Source organism: Centrocercus urophasianus, unplaced genomic scaffold (genome assembly GCF_019232065.1).
Source record: "Centrocercus urophasianus isolate 14NV4802_14NV808 unplaced genomic scaffold, USGS_Curo_1.0 seq_11, whole genome shotgun sequence".
NCBI lineage: Eukaryota > Metazoa > Chordata > Aves > Galliformes > Phasianidae > Centrocercus > Centrocercus urophasianus.
Window position 1 is genome coordinate 62,823,259 of NW_024884253.1, and position 21,467 is coordinate 62,844,725.

Consider the following 21,467-nt stretch of genomic DNA (forward strand, 5'->3'; position numbering starts at 1 on the left):
TGATTTTTTTTTTTAACAATTTTTAAAAACTGTTTCATTTATATCATCTATTGCCTGGTATGCAGAGTAGTGTTTGCTTGTTTAACTGAATGCTCATTTGAAATGTCATTTTTCAAGATAGAGTATTTCATGGTGATATATGATTTATCTGAGAAACCGTGTTGACTATTGTAGAGGTTGTGATAGGGGATTTGAGAGCCATCTAGGATGTTCAGCTTCTGCTTACATTTGTGTAACATAGTATTTAAGCTGTCTCAGCCTCCCCAGATTACCTGTATCAGTACCAGAGGAGTCAGTATCCAGTTTTTGTTACTCAGTCTCTTTTATACATACACAATGCTCTCAAACGGCTGGTTACGTAAGTATAGGTTTGGCGAGGCTCTAATTTTCATTACTTGACCCTCAGCACTTCTTATTTCCTCATGGTTTGTTATTGTTTGGTTTTTTTATGGCCATGCTTTCTTAGAGGTTGTGTGTATCATTCTTACTGATCTGCAGCAGCATACATATTTTCAGAAAGTGTAAATACACTTTCACGATTGAAAATCTAAAATTAGTGTTGGCTGAGAGAGACCAATATACATTTTCTAAGCATGCTCATGTGAGTTTAAATAAGTGAAATGTAGACTTTTAAACCTTATCCAAATTCCATGAACTTGACACATTCTTGCCATAGAAAGTAAGCAGTCAGAGCCAACTATCATTGAAAGACCAGCAGCAACAGTACTGCATTTCTATATTATGTTAGAATAAACTACTCCTTATCAACAAGGTCAAGTGCAAGGTTCTGCACCTGGGTTGGGGCAATCCCAAGCACAGATACAGGTTGGGTGGAGAATGGCTGGAGAGCAGTCCCGAGAAAGATTTGGGGGTGTCTGTTGATGGAGAAACTCAGCATGAGCTGGCAATGTGTGCTTGCAGCCCAGAAGGCCAACTGTATCCTTGGATGCATCTAGAGAAGTATGACCTTCAGATTGAGGATTCTGCCCCTCTACTGTGCTCTTGTGAGACCCCACCTGGAGTACTGTGTCCAGTTCTTGAGCCCCCAACACAAGAAGGACATGGAGTGGGTCCAGAGGAGGGCCACAGAGATGGTCAAAGAATTGGAGCACCTCTTGTTTGAGGACAGGTTGAGAGAGTTGGAGCTCTTCAGCCTGCAGAAGGGAAGGCTCCAGGAGGACCTCATAGTGGCCTTACACTATTTGAAGGGGGACTGCGGGAAAACTGGAGAGGGGCTATTCATAAGGGCATTTAGTGACAGGACAAAGGGAAGTGGCTTTAAACTGGAAGAGGATGGATTTAGACTAAATATAAGGAAAAAATTATTTATTGTCAGGGTAGTGAGACACTGGAACAGGTTGCCCAGGGAGACTGTGGATGCCCCCTCCCTGGAAGCATTCAAGGCCAGGCTGAATGGGGCTTTGAGCAACCTGGTCTGGAGGGAGATGTCCCTGCCTATAGAAGGGGGGCTGGAACTGGATGATCTTAAAGGTCCTTTCCAACTCAAACCATTCCATGGTTCTTATCTGTTTTGTGAAGTTACTGAGATATTTACAGTGTACTGCAGTGCTATGTTTATGTCCAGGCTACAGAACTTCTCAAATATTTTGGAACCTGTATTGTATCTGTATGAAAGCTAAAGTATTTGTTACGTCAAGACTAAGAAACAATACATTCACCACTTATAAATGCAGAAAGCAGACCTTAACTTGAAAAGTTTATTGGTGGACTTGGACATAACCTAATGGAAGCTGAGTTAAAATATCCTCCACTGACTCTAGCATGACAAGTCGCAGAGCTTGGATTATCAAATAAAATACAGAGGTGTCTCAAACCAGAGATAAAAGAGTTTTGCAAAGGTTTTTTGGGATGGTCACATCTGGCAATGTTGACACTTCTTTGTGTGTGACTACTTACTGTGGTGTTGCTATTGCAGTTATCCCTGCTAATCACATGTGTGCATCTTAAAATGCTTTTTAAAACATGTCAGCCTTAGTATTAGGTTATAGGAAAACAAGGTAAGTGGTTGTGGTTCTGAAGATGCAAAGGAGCAATCCTTTGGCCAAAGCACACATTGCTTTCTTCTCATCATGGTTCTTCCCAATGACTGTGTGGGTGACAAAGGTGGACTGTTAGCTCAGTGAGGTGTGACATTGCAGGAGCCAAGGAGACCCACAGCCTTCAGGACAGTCCTGTACCCTCTGCACACCTGGGGTGCTCCGTTCAGCTGGCTGCAGCATGATGTAAAGCAGAGATGGCCTATTCATAAAACTAGTAAATATGTGAAATAATGATATATGCCATACAAAAGTAAGCATCTCTGGGAACCTTCAAGTTGGCATGTAGATTTGAAAGCAGTAAATTAAGCCAGAGACCAGTCAACACCTTCTGCAATAAAAACTCAAAGCATGTGTGTACAAGGCAAGACTCTGTAGATGTGCTGAGTGAAGCACCATTTAGACAGGTTTATCTGCAAGTGGAGAAAGAAAATGGTGTATTAAAGGCCAAAATGCACGTGTACAGCCTTATATAAAGTACTTTCTTTTGCAAGAGTTTGATAGCTGAATTTTCTAGATTTGTTTACCTCATCATATCCATTTTCAATGCCTTTTTGACATCTTTTTCCAGATAGTCTTGGCCTTTGTAGGAATCTGGTTAGGGAATAGAAACCATTATTTAATATTATTGGGCAACCAATTACAAAGAGCATTTGAATCCTGAAGAAAAAATACTTTGAGGTGTTGGTATAGTGTTCAGAAACCCATAGGCAAAAATTGTTTTTATTGCACTTCTTCACTGCATGGTTAAAGAAAAGCCTGTAACAAACGTCCCCACTTGTGGTCAGGAGAAGCATGAAGTACAATAAATTAGTTTTACCAAATGCTTCAGTTACTGTAGCTGGCAGTAAGCTTGTTTAAACTCCAGAATAGAGTTGTGAATAAAATCTTTAGCAGAGATTCAAAGCAGTTGTGCAATACTGGGCTTTTAATTCCTCATGCTGTGGTCTTGCTGACAATCACAGACTTGCTATGCCTACCAAGAATTGTACTCTATTGAGGCAGCAGAAAATTTCAGCAGTTCCTAAATGCATAAGCCAGAATAGCTGAGCTATTTGGAATGAGAGCACCATGACACAACTGCAGTTCCAGCAGGGTTTGGCTCGCAGATCGTGTGGGAAGCATTTCCCCTGCCTGACCAGTGATGAAAAGGAAAGAGGGGCTGAGGGTGGCAGGAGTTACAAGTCCTGACTCACTGCTCATGGTGGCCAAAGGAGTCCTCAAGTCCATAGATAGCAGCAGCAAGAGGGAATAGCTGCTGAAGCAGAGTTGTGTGAGCTTGCCTTCCTCTTTCTCATTAAGAAGAGTTGTACTTTTCTTCTGAGATGCACCTTCTCATGCAGCATTCACTGTCATCATCTTGAGAATCTCCATCTGTGTCCTAACCAAATGGCCCTCTCATGGTGCAGTCTGTTAGGAGCAGCTTCAACACGCTGGTCAAGGCAGCCTGTGGGTTGTTAGGCCTGGTGGAGATAGTCTTCCATCTGATTTTGTTTCAAGTTAAATCATCAATTGCAGTGAAACACGTGCAGACCCGCAGGAAAACGAAGGAGATTCTGATGTCAAGAGTTTGAATCTTTGTTTTTCCTTGTAACTTATACAAATTCATTTGATACGCTGACATTTTCTCCCAGAGGAGCAAAGTACCATAAGGCAAAAGATGGCAGTGAACACATTAAAAAGATGGGGGTAAGAAACAAAAACAGACAGACAAACAAACAAACAAAAAACCCAAACCAAACAGCTGAAGAGTTTAAAATCAAAACTGTATGAACCCCGAGGTGACTGTTGTTTCAGTAAGTTAATCTTTTGGCTTTGGAGGCAGTTTGCATGGCAGAGGAGAGCACCCTCCTGCAGTGGGGTCAGCTGGCTGTGGGACCTTGGCTGAGAGCGTGGAGGAAATAGTGTGTCAGCCACCACATGCCTTCCCAGTTGGGGTCATAATTTTCCCCGAGTGTGCTGCAGAAGTGAGATCTCACCTCTTCCTGTTGTCAGAGCCTGTGCTGGTTTATCAAGAAAATCCAGTGAGCTGCACAGGTACGTAGGCCATGAACTCAAATAAGCTTATTCCCGAGTTGCATGAGGGAGCTGCAGTTCTCACCTGCTGCTTGGTGCCCGGGGCCACCGCTGGGGAGGATGGGAGGACTGCTGGCAGCGGGCCCAACACTGTGCCAAATGGATAGAGCCACCTGTGTCCGTGTCACCGTGCCCGTGTCCAAGCCAAACAGCCACTTCCTGGAGTCCCCGCTTACACAGGAATGTCACTATGCGTCATTGCTTGGAGTGGAAATGGGATAATGGTGCCGAGAGAGAGCGTAGGCCGCGGCCAGCCCAGCTGTAGGCATTTCTGCTGTGAACTCATGACAGCGCACGGCTCTTTCCTGCAGTTGACAGCAGGAGGGAAGAGTGAACCTTTCCCAGGAAATCAGCCTGTCTGAGCCAAGCACTGCGTGTCCTGGGAAGCCTGGACAGACGCATTGCACTGCTGGTGTGGCCCCAGAGCTCCCCAGCTGCACAATTCAGAAAGTTTTCTTAGCTTTCCCCCTGCCGTCAAACAACTCCTGATTTCCCAAACTTCTCATTCCTTTCCCAAGCACCAGCCAAAATTTGCTCCGCTGAAGCTTGGCCACTAAGAAAATAGAGATGAAGATACGATAGTCAATATAAAATGGCCAATTTTTACAGAAGTGTGCTGCAGATTGGGCAGCGGTCGTATTTGTTCCTCCTTTTACATTTCTCCCTTTGGCTGCACATGCATTTCCTGTGTTGTGCAGTTCACATTCCTGCAGTTTTGGGCAGCCTAAATCACTCCGCACGGGGCTGAGGCTGCACTCAGTGGTGAGGATGCTCTCCTGGCTTCTGCCTAACCCAGCATGTAGGTAGGGAGAAGTAATGGTGAGGCTCATTGGAGAAGCTGATGAGTCTTTTCATTGAAGATCACCTCTGCTGCAAGTGTTAATGAGCTATGCTGGCTCTGGGGGGAGGGAAAAGATTTTGAGATTGTTCTGCTGTCGCCCTGTTCACTTGCGTGTATGAATGGAGATGCCTCTGCCTTCCCTCTTTTTCTAAACCTCAGTAACTGGCTGATTTCTTTTTTAACTTGAGTGTTCAGAAAAACATTGTTAAACTGTGATGTCTCCAGAGGTTTGTGGTAAGAAAACAATGTTAATTTGCCCAGTCTAGAAGCAGAAAGTTTAAAAAAATAAAATACACTGTGTTCTTTGTTCTAAATACCTGGAATTGAGGGCCCTTGTTGGAAACAAGTGCCATAAATGGCTTTAATGGTTTTTATTTCCCCTCTTATTTATGGAGTAGTGCAGGATTGCTGCCATAGCACTCAACATTTCATTGCAGAGCACAGTTACCTATTTTCATTTTTTAATGAGCAGTGGCTCTAATTACTGTTGATATCTCGTTGGGTGTGCACCCATGCTTTATTGCATTTTTCAAAGGTTGTTGTGTCATATCAGCTTCTAGAAAAGCTTGAGATAGCTGCCCGTGTTATGGAAAAATAATGCTTGATTAACTGAGGATGTGAGAAGCCAAAGAAAACACTAGAAATGCGTAAGGCAGTTAAGGTGGTGCAGATCAGTACATACAAAGGGGTGTGTAAATCTGAAACATTTGACATGATTCATTTTTTTATCAGGAAGAAAGTCATTGTTACTGCATTCCTACTTGGAGATCCTTGCTAATGGAGGTGGTTACTTCAATGTCTCACTGAACAAAAAAATCTCAGTGTTGTGAAGATTGAGGTCTGCCTTTGCCTCTTTACAGACTTGGAAATATGGAAGTAACAGCAATGAAAAAGTAGAACTTTTAAAAAGTGTATCCAGCTGATACATCCACATGGCCAGGGGGTGCTTGAGGCTGTTGGGTATGGCATCCTAAGTTTCCTCCTCCTGGGTTTGTTCTCAATAACTGCTCAATGGTTCAGTGCTGCTTGTACTGCAGTGGTTACTGTTGGGCCGATGTGAGCAGCTGCCGTAGGTGCATTGTGAAGAAGCAGGTGGAAAGCTGTAGTTATTTAAATTAACTATTGAGGTGCATCTAGTAACACGGTTATGCAGAAAGCATGAATTATCATGTTCTTACCCTGTCATTTGAAGACAAATGTCTAGCAGCACAAACCCTATCATTACGAGTAATGTACAAGAGAAATATTTCTTTACAACAATCTTAAGACTTTTAGACTTGTGAGGAGGTGGGTCCAACTTGTGGTTAAGTCCTGCAGACGATAGTCTTGCTGATCTCAGGATTTTCCAAAGATTAAAAAGCAGATGTTTGGATTTCTCAAAACCCCTTGAAACTTCAAAAACACCAGACCTATTTCCCTCTTCCCCAGATACCGGAGATGGTCATAAACCATTTTAGCATCTTGGCAAGATTTCCTTTAATAGACAATCTATTGAATAGCTCCTAGAGGCTCATCAGCAACTTTATATTTTAGCAAATGAAATCAAAGTTTATCCCTTAGCTTTTGCTTAACTGCCATAAACTACTTATAATGCTCATCCCCTTGTGTATGCACATGCAATCCTTTTTCCTCTTGTGCTATTTTTATAACAGACAGTATATGTGTGTGGGGGGATGTCTTGTATGGATATATATCTATAAAGTCTGAGCCAAGAGGAAGGAAAGGATGTCCAAGTACTTGTCCTCTATGTAGTCCTCTATGTTGTCTCATCTAAATGAGAATTTGTGTAATCCAAATTATATGCAAGCCACTTAATAGATGGACAGAGAAAAGACCATGGTACTCATGAACATTAAGCTCCTGACAAAATGTTTGCAATGCACATGTTTACATTAAGGGTTTGTACATAGAGTTACAGTGCAGGGTAAACATCCCTATCTTGACAAGCTGGATGAAAGAAGGGGTAGTAGGAACAGAGGAAGTGCCAGAATGCTGGACAGAGTGAAATCTGGAACTTTTGCCTGTGTGTGTATGTGTCGTTTCCTCATTTGCTTAAGCTCTTTGAAGGTTTTCAGGTGGTGACTGCGTTGCCTTTGATAGCCATATGGTTTGAGAAACAAAGTATACTTGCTGATGGAAAACACTTTATATGTTAGCCAAGCTATTTCTCATTTTCTGGTGAACTCATTGCCTTTTAGGCTTTGCTTCAGTGGTCCTTTTGACAGAGGGATTGTTGTAGGGATGCTTCTGGTTTGGCCTGCCCTGGGGTTTCAATTACCATTTGAAGGCTGTTTTCTTGGTAATGTATGCCCTCAGCTTTCCCACTGTGGTTTCAGTTTTTCCTTCTCGCTTGGAATTTTCTTCTTGCTTGAAATCCCTTTGGATTTTAATTCTTGTAGTGCTTCTTCTCTGTTTTCAGTAAGTACTTTCTGTAGATCTCCAAGTGAAAGCTTCTTTTGAATAACTTGATGTTGATTTATTTTTCATTTTTAAGCTAGCTACCACAGGGCTGTGATGGTCTGAGGTTTTAGTTGTTGTTCACTGGTAGTTTTTTTTTTTTTTTTTTTTTTTTTGTGTGTGTTTGAGTGGGAGGCCCAGGGAATTACATCCCCTTCCAGGGAAGGTGGTATTACTGGTTATGCCAAGTCTTACCACTAAGAGATTATCTTTTAGTGGCTGGTATTCTTGGTTAAACTTCTGTGTGTTACTTAAGACAAAAATCAAGCTGCTTGTTCTGTATCACCCCCAAAATGAGCTGTTATTTCAAATATTCACTTTTAGGGGGCTAGGATACAACACCTGTTATTCTTATGCATCCTACAGTGCCAGCTTCACCCTACACAGGACAACCCTGCAGTTCTCTCCTTCCCCAAAACCTTGCCACCCACTGCCGTTACAGGGTGCAAAGGAGGAATTTATGAGTACTTATACTGGATTTGGAGGTGGTTTTTTTGGGTGTTTTTTTTTTTTTTTTTTTTTTTGAGAAATGCTTAGAAATGTATGGCATAGGACAGGATTTTTAGTCTAGTCCAATTATAGAATCATCATAGTATCACAGAGCTGCCACACACTAGATCAGAGTATCCAGGATAATATCCAGTGTGGTCCTGAACTCCTCCAGGGATGGAGCATCTACAACATCTGCCAGTGCCTCACCACCTTCTGAGTAAAAAATTTCTTCCTAATATCTAGCGTGAATTTCCCTTCTTTGAGTTTAGAGCCATTCCCCCTTGTCTGTCACTATCAGGCCTTGTTAAAAAGCTGTCTTCCACCTGCTTGTAAGGTCTCTTCAAGTACTGGAAGGCTGCAGTGAGGTGTCCCTGATGCCTTCTCATGGCTGAACAAGCCCAACTCCCTCAATCATTCTCTGTAGGAGAGGTGTTCCAGCCCTCTGATAATCTTCACGGCCCTCTTCTGGACACTTTCCAACAGCTCCATGTCTTTCTTGTGCTGGGAGTCCCACACTTGACACAAAATTCCACATGACACCTCATGAGAGTGGAGTAGAGGCCCTTTCCCTGCCGGCCACCCCTGTTTTGATACAGCCCAGGATACTGTTGTCCTGCTGCAGAACTGCTCTCAGTGAGTTCTTCCTCAAGTCTATACTTGTATCTGGAATTGCCTCCACCCAAGTGCAGTGCCTTGCTCTTGGCCTTGTTAAACCTCTTTAGATTTTCATGCACCTACTTTTTGAGCATGTCCAGGTCTCTGTATAGTGTCCCTCCCTTTTATTGTGTCAACTGCACCACCCAGCTTGGTGTCATCAGCTAACTTGTTGAGGGTACACTCAATCCCAGCGTATATGTGATTGATAAAGACATTGAAAAGCACTGGTTCAGAAACAGATGCCTGGGGAACATCATTCCTGATCAGCCTCCACATGGCATAAAGCCAGTGACAAGAACATTCAGGCTACAAACATCCAGTATAATAGTCCACCTTCAAATACATATCTCTCCAATTGTAGTGCAGGACCATGTCAAAGACCTTGCATAAGTCCAGGTAGAAGACATCATTTGCACTTCCTTTGTCCACAGATGCCATCACTCCATCATAGAAATCCACCAGATTGGTCAGGCACGTTCTTTTTTGCTCATCCCTTCTGCCCAATATATCTAAAGGATCCCTTCTTGTTCTTCACATCCCTTGCCAAGTTCAATTCCATCTACGCCTTGGCTTTCTTACCTCCATTCCTGTCTCCTCAAATGTATTGGCTTGAGTTCGTGATGTAAATTTGGAAAAGCAGGAAGTAGAGTGTATTGTTAAATAGATCTTGGAGATAGATTAATGGCCTGATGGCAGAAAGGATCTAGCATAAGGATCAGGGCCCTGTCTGTCCTTGATTTGTTCTTTTCCCCTCCTCTGCTACTCATGCTTTCATCCCTTCTGATCCAGTACCTGGAGCAATACTGGGAACCTTTCACTGACAAGAAGCATGTGCTGCTCGAGTTGGCCAGGGCGTTGAGTCAAAATCCACCAAATTGGTAAAGCGTGTTCCTAAGGCTTCAAGGAGAAGCAGCTCCCCAAAAGGGATGCGGGCTGAACTTACTCAGTTGTGCCCGAACCTGCAGTGCTCTGTAGCCTCACACGAGTGATGGATGAATCCTGGATGATTGCCCTGCCTTTGAGACATGCCAGCCTTGACAGAGCCAAGCAGCTCAGTGTCAATCTCTTGCCCACAGACTCTTCTCCAGCAGCAGATGCAGCACTTACGTGTATTTGCACTGTTGTTCCAGATCATTCAGCAAAAAGGCAATTGTGGGTTATTGCCTTCATTTGCAATACGGTCAGGACAGGGATGCTGCTGCAGTTTCTGCTCTCCTTACCCAATAGCCTAGAGAGGAGGATGCTTCCCCCAACTCTTTGATATGGGCTTAGTCTCTTCTGCCTAACAGATTAAAGGACCTTTCCATTCTCTGGTGAGCATCCAAATCACCAGAATAGTGTGCAGTCCCCACTTGTTCTGTTGTCATAATTCATAGAAGGGTTAGGGAATTGGGAAACTGCTAAGGTGCAGTGAACAAAGTGTGCACGTTAAGAGTGAAAGAGCAGGGTTCCATTGCTTTTTCCAGAAATCATCCTTGTGGCTTTTTTTTTTTTTTTTTTTCTAGAAGCTATAAACAGTCCTTGTGAAGGTCACTGCCCCAGAGCAGTCTGCATGTCCCACTGGCATTGTGTCCAGGAAATATACAGGGAAGATAGCTTTTGCATTCTCTGTCCCAGTATGGTACTTCAGAAGGACACATCAAGGCCTGTGGAGAATTTGGCTTCCAATTCATCCTAAGATAAATTAGAAGAATGTGGAGACAGCTGCTGAAATAAACTGTTTGCAGATGAGATTTCCCTGAAACAGGCAGGGGTTTGACATGCCATTTCCCAAGGGTTATGAAAGCACAGGGCCAAACCAGCATAATTCCATGGAATATTTCCTGTGTCATTGGAAGGGTAGCAATAACTAACTCTCAATTTACAAAGCTCATGGGAAGGGGAGGAAATTGCTCGTATTTGTTTCTTAGCACTGGTGTTTTGCACAGCCTGGTACAAGAAACGGAGGATAACAAATATCTGGCTGCTTGTGCTTTGCCATTGGCTTCAGTAACGAAAGGCTGTTTGAGAGGAGAACGAGGCTCATGCCTATAAGCTGCTCTCTGCTTCATTTGTACACGAGAATGATGGCAGCCATTGGCTCTACATCTGTGTCTGACATACCTTCCAGAAGGGAGCAGTGTGAAGTAGTGAGTTATGATCTACTTACGTTCTCTGTTCCAAATATGAAGCCACCCTAACGTCCTATTTGTGCTTCACAGAATTAAGAATCACCCACAGAGTATTTTATAAATTTACTTTATAGTATGTTATAAAGTTTATATATTTTATAATTTTTTCTCTTTGGCATAGCCTTATATTGACAAGGCAGTTTGTTCTGCAATCCCAATGCATATCCATTTACCCTATTCTAAGTCCAGCACTTGGTGAAAGTCCTGACATTTCCTTTTTATTACTGATAGTATCAGACCCCACACTGCCTCTGTTGTCACCCTGGAAAGAAGTGCTGCTCAGAGATGCTCCTAGAGGCTGCCAGCTTTTTTTTTTTCAGTTGGGAGCATTTTTGTCCAAAGCCGGAAGGCAGACTCCCATTCACGAGTCTGCCTGCTTATATTCAGCCCCACTGGGTTAGGAAAAGGCTCTTCACTGGAGGGTGGTTAGACACTGGAACAGGCTCCTCAAAGCATCAAGGCAGTGGTCACAGCACTGAGCTGCCGGAGTTTGAGAAACATCTGGACAATGCTCTCAAATGTAGGGTTTGTTTGTTTGATTTTGGGTGGTCCTATGTGGAGCCAGGAGTTGGACTTGATCCTTGTGGGCCTCTTTCAACTTGGGGTATTCTGTGTTCTTTGTTGGCTTAGCCACCTGGTGAGGGATGGAGCTGTAGTCACAGAGCAGGGGAAGTGCATGCTGTACAGTTTCTTGACACTCTGTAAGCAGCAGTGGCCTAAAGGCATCGCTCTATTAACCACTCTAATTGTTTGAGCGGGTTTCAGAGCAGAGACAAACTCTTCTGTGTGGATGGGGTCCCTCCTTCCCTCTCTTTTGTGAACATGCAGGGACTACCAGCACCCAGCTTCCAAGAGGATTTGGTCAACAGAGCAGCATGTTAACAGATCCTTAATTCTGTCCCCTCTGTCCTCTCAGTGCACATAGTGAGCTGAAACACAGTATGCAGGTGATGTGTGCGTGTGATGACCTCTATGTCCTGGGAGAAGTGAATCAAGAGTGTAGGAAAACTGCTGTCCTTTAGAACATGGATGTGACCACAGCCTGAATTCAGACATTCCCTGTTACTCATTGCTCCCATTAAAAGGTAGGAAGCAGTCTTGAGGAATTCCAAATTTTTACATTGAGAACTTTCTGGTGTGTGATCTACGTTGAAACATTAAGTTCGTACATTTAGGGTACTTCTCTGTTTGATGCAAACTCTGCTTTGGAGCCAAGGCTTAGAGAGAAAAGAGATACTGTTTGCATGTGCAACACGTGGTGTAAACAATTTCTTCACTTGAGATAAGAGTAAATTTGCATGTGAGATTTGGGATGCTGGAGAAGACTTTGGATAGCCCATGAACTAGTGCAGCTGGCTGCAGCGCTGTGCTGGATATACTGCAGCCAAGTGACAGGCACAGCGCTCACAAGCAGCTGGCAGGAGATAATGCCCAGAGAATGTGTTTGCAAACAGTAAACACGCTGAGTGCCCGAACCGACTTATTATCTAGTCTGCTGCCACTTCAGGTTTTATATACCAATTATTGATTTTAGGTTACAGTGTCAGAGAAAATGCTGTTCTGTTTTTAACATGTGTGACCTCAGAGGTCTTAAACAGCATACAGCTATACAAGCCATACTTAGCAGTAGTTTAAACAGTTAGTTATTATTATTATTATTAGATTTCCCAAGAGATTATTGCTATTGCTGTCTGTAGGCTGTGATTTACAATAGGGTAATCAACTGAAAAGACTGCATTCAGTACGGCTTCTCAGACAGTAGAAAACCGAGCCAAGCAACACTTACAGATATCAAATGGACTTCAGTGATTTACTGCATGATGTATTACTCTGTTGAAGCCCACCCACCCAGCAGAGAAAAAGTGGTTTGTAATTGCGACACACACACTAAAATGAGGGAAGTAATGGATTTCTTCAAATTCTAGTAATAGCTGTATCACCATCCTGGGGCGACTGAACTGTTTAGAAGTAATGCAGAATACTGCTTGACTGTTCTTGGTTAACAGAGCACAAAGTCAGTTGTCAGTTGTTTTTATTTTTCCTGGAACCTAACATCGTCTGTAAGGCTTCTTCCCCGAAGTGTTTCAGAATGAAAAAGCTATGTGCTATTTTGTCTGGGTACATAAACCACGTACAGTAGAGGCAATTTTAAGTTTTCTAGAAATAAATTACTGTTGGATTAATTTACTACCTTACATCTTCAGGAAAAAAAAAATTATGCAGTGAGTGTGAGCTTTATTCTTAATAGAAGGGATTTACTAAAGCTTTTTAATCTTATGCTAGTTCATTTATACTTTGATATTTTTCATTATTAAGAAGTCATGGAGTCATTAAAGTTGGGAAAGACCACTAAGATCATCTAGTCTAACCACCAACCCACGCCCACTGACCATGTCCTGCAGTGCCACATCCACACAGTTCTTGAATACCTCCATGGACGGTGACTTCACCATCTCCTTGGGCAGCCTGTTCCACTGTCTCATCTCATCACTCTTTCAAAGAAGTTTTTCCAAATATCCAAACAGAACCTCCCCTGGCACAACTGAAGGCCATTACTTTTCATCCTGTCACCATTACCTGGGAGAAGAGGGTCAGTAGTCCCTCACCAAACCTCCTTTCAGGTAGCTGCAGAGAACAATAAGGTCTCTCCGGAGCCTCCTCTTGTCCAGACTAAGCAATTCCAGTTCCCTCAGCCCTTCCTTATAAGACTTGTCCTCCAGGCCACCCATAGCTTTGTTGCCCTGCTCTGGACACACTCCAATGCCTCAACGCCTTTCTTGTAGTGAGGGACCCAAAACTGAACGCAGAACTCAAGGTGCAGCCTCGCCAGTGCAGAGCCCTCTGCTTTGCACTTACTTTAGTCACCTTGTGCTGTAAGAGCTTTGAGACTTGCTGGTCTCCGTCAAAAAAGATGAAGGCATGTCTCCCTGCACACACCTGCTACTCTTATCTGTGAAAGACTATATGGAGCAATGCTATGGGGTTCTGCAATGCTTCCAGAAGAGAAAATGGGAATATGGGACAGTGAAACAGCAGGGCTCCAAAATGAGCCCTAAACCTCTAAATTGCACTTTGGTGATCTTCAGGATATGGGGCTAAGGCAGGGGAAAAGGCAGAGGCAGGGAGCTTTCAAGCGCAGAACTGCTGTACAGACTAGCAGGGAAGCAGCAAGGAAGGAGCCGAGGCAATCCTCCTCTCCCATCTGGAAAGGGATGGGAAGGGTGGAGGCAGCAGCCACGGCTGCTGGGGAAGCTGCTGCTCTCAGCTGTCTGCAGCACACGCCTTCCCTCTGGAAATGCTACTGCCAGCATCGCTGCCCCACAAACTGCAGGCTGAAGCCATCCACGTCTGTAGTATGTAGCATACCCAGGTGATACTTTCTAGGCAGTAATATCTGTACATCAGCAGATTGGTCACTGCTGTGACTGCTGGCTTTTTCACTTTACACGTGTGTCAGCAGGATTTGTCGAAACATATTTTCCCAATGTCTGAAATGGTATTTGTCATTGCTTGTCATTTTGAATGTCTTTCTTTAGTCTTCTCTGCAATTTAAATTCAGTTTCTTTCATTTATGTCCTGGAATTACTTTTAAATATAAATGCACGTCTCAATTTTCACTTCTTCTGAGGCTGACAATAATACATACTTCAAAAATAGTCTGTAGCAGAGTAGCTCTTCACTTATCCATATTTTCTGCCTTGTACAGCAATGCTGCTGTTGCGCAGTTCTCTCCCAGAAGCCACTGATGAGAGCAGCAGCCCAACAACTATTCCCAAAAAGAACTTAGTTGGACTGATCAACACATTGGCTACTGGATCTTTTCTGTTCTCACTTTCCTGCTCAAACAAATACCTTTTAACTGCTGCACATAGTAAACTGCTGTTGATCAGTGTAAAATTGCATGGTTTCAGTGGCTGACTTTAAACGAATACTGCACAGTAAGTGGAGTGCTGCATACCAAGAAAAGAGGGTCTGCAGCAAACAAAGTTAAAAACAAGGAGTGAGATGGGAATCCAGTAGCCATGGCATGGCTAGAAAGCACTGAGGAGTCGATAACGTTTTTGCCAAACCTAAGAGCCACGTTTACTTATGTGATGCCAATTCATCAAGGCACTTAGGTTTTGAAAATGGATTGCATGAAGACCGTTCAGTAGAAATTAGCTGAGAAAAGTAACACTTTTGCATTCAGTGCAGGAGTGCCTGAAACACTTCTGACAGGGAGGGAGCCTGTGCTCCTAAACAGTCATTCTCAAAGAATGCTGAAAATATTTGTGGGAGAGAATAAGCTGGTGAAATCTCATTTTCTAAGCTGGTGTCTGTTTACTTAAAGCAGAAGTGATCTTAGAGCAGTTCTGCGTTTGCTTTTCATATTAATGTTAAGCTTATCTTATAAACTTATCTTCTATTAAAATAGCCATTATAAAACTCAAATGCAAAGAGAATGTGGCTTGGATGCCTACTGGCATGAAGGAAAATATCCTGTCCTATTATTTTTTGTTCTGTGATACAGTTGCAGCATTATCTGGTATCCAGATCTTTGACAGATCTATTGTAAGCATGTCAAAGACTTTTCAAATTATTTTGTTGTTGTAAATATTAGATCACCAAAAACAAGGAATGAGTCCCACATACATTCACTGAACAATGTACCCCATTGTTAAGCTATTTTTCCTGTTTTAGAGTTGAGATTAAACTACTGTTATTTATTCTTTCAATGAGAAAACGTCTGTTCCAATAATTATCATTGCTATAGAAATGTGCATTGAAGATGCAGTTTAGACACTAACTAGTCCCCATGTGTGCTCCTTGTGCCCTCCAAGAAGGGACCTGCATAATGTCACGATGTCCATGATGGAACTTGGATGAAGTAAGGACTGCCCGCGTCCCCCCCAGCTTAGTTTCAGGAAATCATGATTGTTTCTGATGTCAGCAAGTACTTGTCAGCCCCCAGCAAGAGGCTGAGCTCTCCTTCCTTCTCCTTTCTCTGACCTTCAGTTGCTCTCACGTACTCTCCTGTTACTTCAGAGTGCAAAGGTCAGTGCCCTCATCTAGGAGGTCCTGCCTTGCTGAAGACTATCTGAGTGCCAGAATGCTGCTGGCAGAGGAATTCCTGCTATTATTGCATCCTTTCCTAAAAAGTTTGGGAAATAAGTACTTTTTCTGTACTGATTAGTAATAATAATGGACCAACTAGCAGAGGCAAAACAGTTGAGTTGGGAAGGAAGCACTCAAAAAATACCGAGTGTCACAACTAAGAGTTTCCTGGTGATGTGGCTTGAGTCTATTATACATACTCATAAAGATATTTTAAATGACTTTGAGTCCACCTTTATGTATGCTGACTGTTCTTCAATGAAGCTTCAATGTGAAGCTGTTCACAGTGCTGTGTACCATAAGCATTCATCCCAATAGCAGCACTTAGCTGGTATGTTAACTTGGATTTTTACAGGTGGGATGAGCTTCTTCATAGCCAAATGGAAAGCACATCTGCAAGGCAGGTCTTGGAAGCTGGAATGTCTTGGAACTTTTTCCTTTATTTAACTGGCTGTTTATTCTTCTGAGCCAGATCAGTACTTTATAAATAGAGTGGGAATGAAACCCTGTCTCTAAAGAAATTACATATAACTTGGACATTATGGTGCCGATCCATGTCCTTAAGGTCTTAAGTTACCCTGGCCACCAAACCAGATTGCTTACAAAATGGAAAAGTAACAAATGTAAGTATTTGTCAGAATTAAATCCACATGTTCATTCAAATCCGTGTCATCAACAACTTCCAGATGTAAATATCAATGGAGAGTTTGAAGGAACCTCAATCCTGCAGGCAGTCTCTGTCATAATTCTCAAACCTAGCACCGTTTCAGAGGTGACACACAGTAATACTTGGTCTTTTCAGGAAACAATGCTCGTTGCTTTCCTTAGAGCCAGGTATCCTGTAACCACATCTGAAGGCAGCATCCGAATATAGGCAAATTCTTCAATAGTACTAAATCTCAGCTTGCTCTGGGGATCTGTGTAATTTGCCTGGAAAAGAAACAGTGGAGAAGATAGTGTTCAGATAAAATCTCTAATCAAAATACTCTAATAAAACACATAATTATGAGACCAGAAATTACTGACTTCCTTTTTTTTAGTAACAGTGCTGCTATTCTAGCATGTGACCAAAAGTTTGTATGTTTTCTTCCTCATGTCAAAATTTATGAGGAGTTAACTAACCCTATAAAGTCACATTAGAAAAGCTTTAAACATCATAGAGGGCTGGAACAGTCTCATCCAAAACACTGCAAAAGAAATTCCCCAACTCTCTAAACTCACCCTAGCAACTCTGTGCCTTGTGCAGTCTCTCCCAAGGCAGCTCTCCAAACAATCAGGCTGCTGCCAGCAAATTGCCCAACAAAGAGGCTGAATTATGGGTGCTTGGATAGCTTTGGACTGATTTTTCTCTTCCTCCATACAACTTAGCTTTTAATTTACTTTAAAGTGGTTGCTAAAGCAAGAGAGTCTCAGCTTATGGTGCTGTGACTGAACTGATAAGAAATTTGAACTCCACTCTTTGCTTTGCTGCAGTCATCTGTTTTCAGGATAGAGCCTGGCCAGCTAGCCTTGGGCTCACATCCTCTGCTGTATTTGGGTCTCGAGTGCCTGGGAGCGGTGCCAATCTCATTCCATCCTCTCCCCTTCCCTGTCGCTACAGAAACCCTGAGCTCCTATGGACTCAGAGCAGCACAGGAGGCCGGGCTGGAGGATGGTAGGCTTGAAGGTACTCTCTCTCCACCTTCAGACTCCAAGACAGCAGCGACATGTTACCATTATATTCCAAAGTGCCAGTGCCCCGCAAGTGTCCTGTGCTCCTTTCCTCAGTGGGAGTTGGTGGTGAGGCACAGGCAGCTGAAGTCTCTTGAGACGCTGCTACTGAAGCCGAAAAGGCCAGGAAGGCACAAAGTGTTACAGTGTTACAGCACACAGCCTTCCACCAGTTTTACGATGGAAAGGATATGTTGAGCGTGGAACAATTCACGTAATCGTCTGGCCTGATAAGGCTTAGCAGAAAATGAGGTGTTATTTGTAGCATGTCTTGTTACAAAGAAATGCTATAAGGTTAATTAAACGTAGGCAGCTAGCAGGCAAGCCATCAATTCATCTCCAGACAAATGGCAAAGTTAGGACATTAGAAGTAAATTTATTCCTGGTGGTAACTTTATGGCTATAGCAGGTGTTAATTTACTTTTATTTCACATTTTAAATTTGGCCTTAGGTATCTAAAGAAAAGCTAAGCAAGCAGGCTGCTTCTCCAAAGTGCAAGACTCTGTAATAGACTGGCCAAACTATATCTGTAGTTTGTGTTGCACATCAACCAATGTTAAAATTATGGCATTCCTTCACCATTCTTATACTTCACACTGGGCTGCACTGCTTGCACGCGTTAACATGACGTATGCGTAGTTTGGCACCTAACATACAGTAAGTGTCACTAACTTAACCCAGTGCTTCAGCAAAAGCTACAAGGCAATAGCAAAGTGAAGAGGATTTTACAGAGACAGAACTCTGCTGTACTTTAAAGTTAAGTCAAAGACCACAAATATGTGCTCTTCAAATACAATAAATTATCTTGATCTGTTTCTATAGTAAAAAGGAAGAGATGTTCAAATATTTGAAGTTTTTAAAATCTGCTCTACATTGAATTACTGTGTTTTGCACGTTAATATATCTAAATACTCATCTTGCAACTTTGGAAATAGTAGTTTTATTTTGCAATGTCAATATAGTAGGTAATAGCTTTTGAGTTCTAGGCTGCTTTACAAAGATAAATTGGCTGCTCTGCTTAGACCAATGGTAAATTTAATTCCATTTGTGTTACACAGAGAAAGAGAAGAGAATCAATAGAATTTAATTGTGGCAGTTAATATAACTGCAGATGTACTGATGAGAGTATTTTAATGCACTTCTCTTTTTTTTTGTACCTGCTAGACCATTTAATTCTTTCCTAAATGAGTAATGCTAAGGAATTTATTTTACTTTTTTTTTTTCTTTCTCCACGGGGAATCCAGCATTCCCATACAAAATACAATCTTATACAAAGGCTTTCAGAGTTTAAATAGAAAATATCAGGACATTCTTCTTATACTAGATTTCTAAGATATTCTATTACTCCACATATCTTCCTAGTAGAAATCTTTAAAATAAATCTAGTGCTTCTTAGGCAACATTTCTGGCTCAGCAATTTAGAGGACACACTGTCTCAGTTATCTTTCTCAATACAAAAGCCTTTTTTTAAACATGGTATTTTTTATCAGAGTCTGGGGTAACCTCACAAGCTGCATAAAATAGGAAATGAGCCACACTGCGATTCGAGGGTGGAATTTATTTTTTTTTAAGTGGAAAGGCCAGAGGAAAAAAAAAAAAACAAACACAAAACCAGCACTGAACGGAATCTTACAGAATGGAGATTATTTACACTAAGTTCAATAGTTAATATAGAACAATGTGTAGATCACTGACGGAAAGCAAAAGCTAGTAAAGGAAAGCTGGGGAGTAGAAGTCTGCTTCCAGTGGCCAGCCTGCCCCTTAGCTGTCAGGGACACTCTTCACTTACACCTGCACCGTCATCTTGCTGTAGCTGTGATGACTGACTGGCTTTGCAACCCATCAAAGGCTGGTGCTGGGAAGCACTGGTTGGTTCCTTGGACGTGGGGCAGACAAGGATTCAATCCTTTATGCCTTCTGCCCCATTTAAGCCCAGCAGAGGTGCTGTTGCAGTTTTAACAGCACCTGTTGTGAATGCCACTTGCAAAGCAATGCTAAGAGGAGAGTAGAGGAAAAAGAGGGAGATCTTGTTTTCCCATTTCCTTTTGAACAGTGGGTTACAGCCTCAATCCAAGCAACTCATTTCCCTTCCAAATCATGTTTGGAGGCAGAGCTGAGAACATGCCACCTCCTAGGAGGCTTTTCTAAATGTGTTACTTGAAAAAGTCAAAGATGATAGATGTTGTCAAATCAAAAACTCAAATGTTAGGATGTGAAGGATTACTGTTGGCTCTACAGCTGTTCTTTGGTCCCCTGTGCTGTGAATCCACTCTCAGGCAGCCCTCAATTAAGTGCTCACCCATTGTTTTCCCAACAGGGACTTTTATCTAATTCGGTACACAGAATGCAAGGTGCCCACTCAGTAAGAATGTGTTTAATCCTTTGTTTTATCTGCACCATACAGTGAATATTGCCAGCTGACGCACATCGCTCAAATCTCACTCTGAAGGTGGAACTGTTAACTTTATAAGGAGCTTTATAGTGTTAACATACATCAACATACCATTTACAGGCATCCCTATGAGGTAACATCATCTCTGTGAGGTGGGATAGTGCCCTAGTAGGGATTCAACTGAGGGAAGGGACCCAGAGAGTCTGTATAAGGCTATTTGAAGTTAGAAAGTTCTTGTCGTTGTAGTTATTTAGTGTAACCATTACTTAGTACTTTCTATAGTCTAAACTGCAACCTTCCTATTCTTTTCTGTTGTAGTAAATGCATAGGCTTCTGCGTAATCAATCACTGAAAAGATGTAAACCTGAGTATTGGCAAAGTGAAAAGTTACTGTTATTAACACCTGTTTTAAGTAAAACAGGAACAGTATCAGCAGCAGATACAAAACATTTGTTGGGCAGAATTCAGGGACTTGACTCATGTTTTGTACCAACAGACTCTTTTAACAATTCAGGTGCCAAACTGCAACTGCCTTGACTTTTTGGAGCACGTGCAAACCATAATTAAACCATAATTACGGTCAAGTTAAGGTTTTTGTTTTGTTTTTAAACAACAAAAGCGTGTGAAGGAGCCTATCTGTGACACACAAGCAACCTATCTGCAAAACTCCAAGTTGCAGCACTGCAGCGTGGGGCTATTCAAAATGCTTGAAAATCCATGCCCATGTGTTTGAAAGGAAGTTAGTGAGTAATGTTAACATTTTTTTTTCAACCTGTGAAGACCGATAACATTTTGCATAATCTTGTTCTTGGGAGGTTGCTTAACCATCTTTCTGATACTTTCCCAAAAAGCTACAGTGAAAAAACCAAGACTCAGGGAAACACTGAGCATGGAAAGCTTCAGTGTGTGCTTAAAGCTTGGCAAAATTGAAGTCATGGAGAATATGGGGTGCCAGCTTTCATTGTAACAAAGCAGAGTTGAGAGGGATGGGGACCAGTGCAGACTCCACAGCTGGGAAGTGGTGTGAAAGGAGCCAGCTGGCAGCGCAAGGTATTTAAGCTGCCCTGGCATCTGTTAAGATCCTGAGGACTTGGAGATGCTGGGATAGTATTTGGGGTTTGGCCCTAAATCACAGGACAATTATTAAGCGCAAGACTGAACAGCAGCCTCAGCATGTATGTTTCTTGCAGAGGCATGTACCAGTTTATTTAATTGTCCAAAGTTAAATGCCAATTTTGAAGAGAAAAAAATACAATACTTACTGGAAGTCCTGAAATGTCTGAATATTTCTTTGCAGGCTTAAAGGATGGAGGAGCGTCAATATTAAAGTCTAGGGGGAAACAAAAGGATAAGTTCAGTATACTACATACATTTTAAAAAGAAAACCCAGAATGTGAAGAGAGAACAAATATTTAAAACAGTGGGTTTGATTTGAGGTATCTGTTAAAGCAGCACAGAACCGTGAAGCAGAATCACCTCTGAAAACATTCAGCCTGGTAGTGCTGTAAGGAACAGCCTGA

At 42.3% G+C, this 21,467-nt stretch overlaps 1 protein-coding gene across 1 annotated transcript in view; it reads right to left on the minus strand.

The window, feature by feature from the left end:
- Nucleotides 1-16,265: 16,265 nt before the first annotated feature.
- INO80C (INO80 complex subunit C) overlaps nt 16,266-21,467 on the minus strand; it is a 29,417-nt gene continuing 24,215 nt past the window's right edge. Inside the window, exons 4-5 of the mRNA XM_042808854.1 lie at nt 21,210-21,277; nt 16,266-16,775 (exon numbers count right to left, since the gene is read on the minus strand). Of these exons, the coding sequence (XP_042664788.1) occupies nt 16,644-16,775; nt 21,210-21,277 (200 nt within the window). The 3' untranslated portion in view covers nt 16,266-16,643. The remainder of the gene's footprint in view (nt 16,776-21,209; nt 21,278-21,467) is intronic.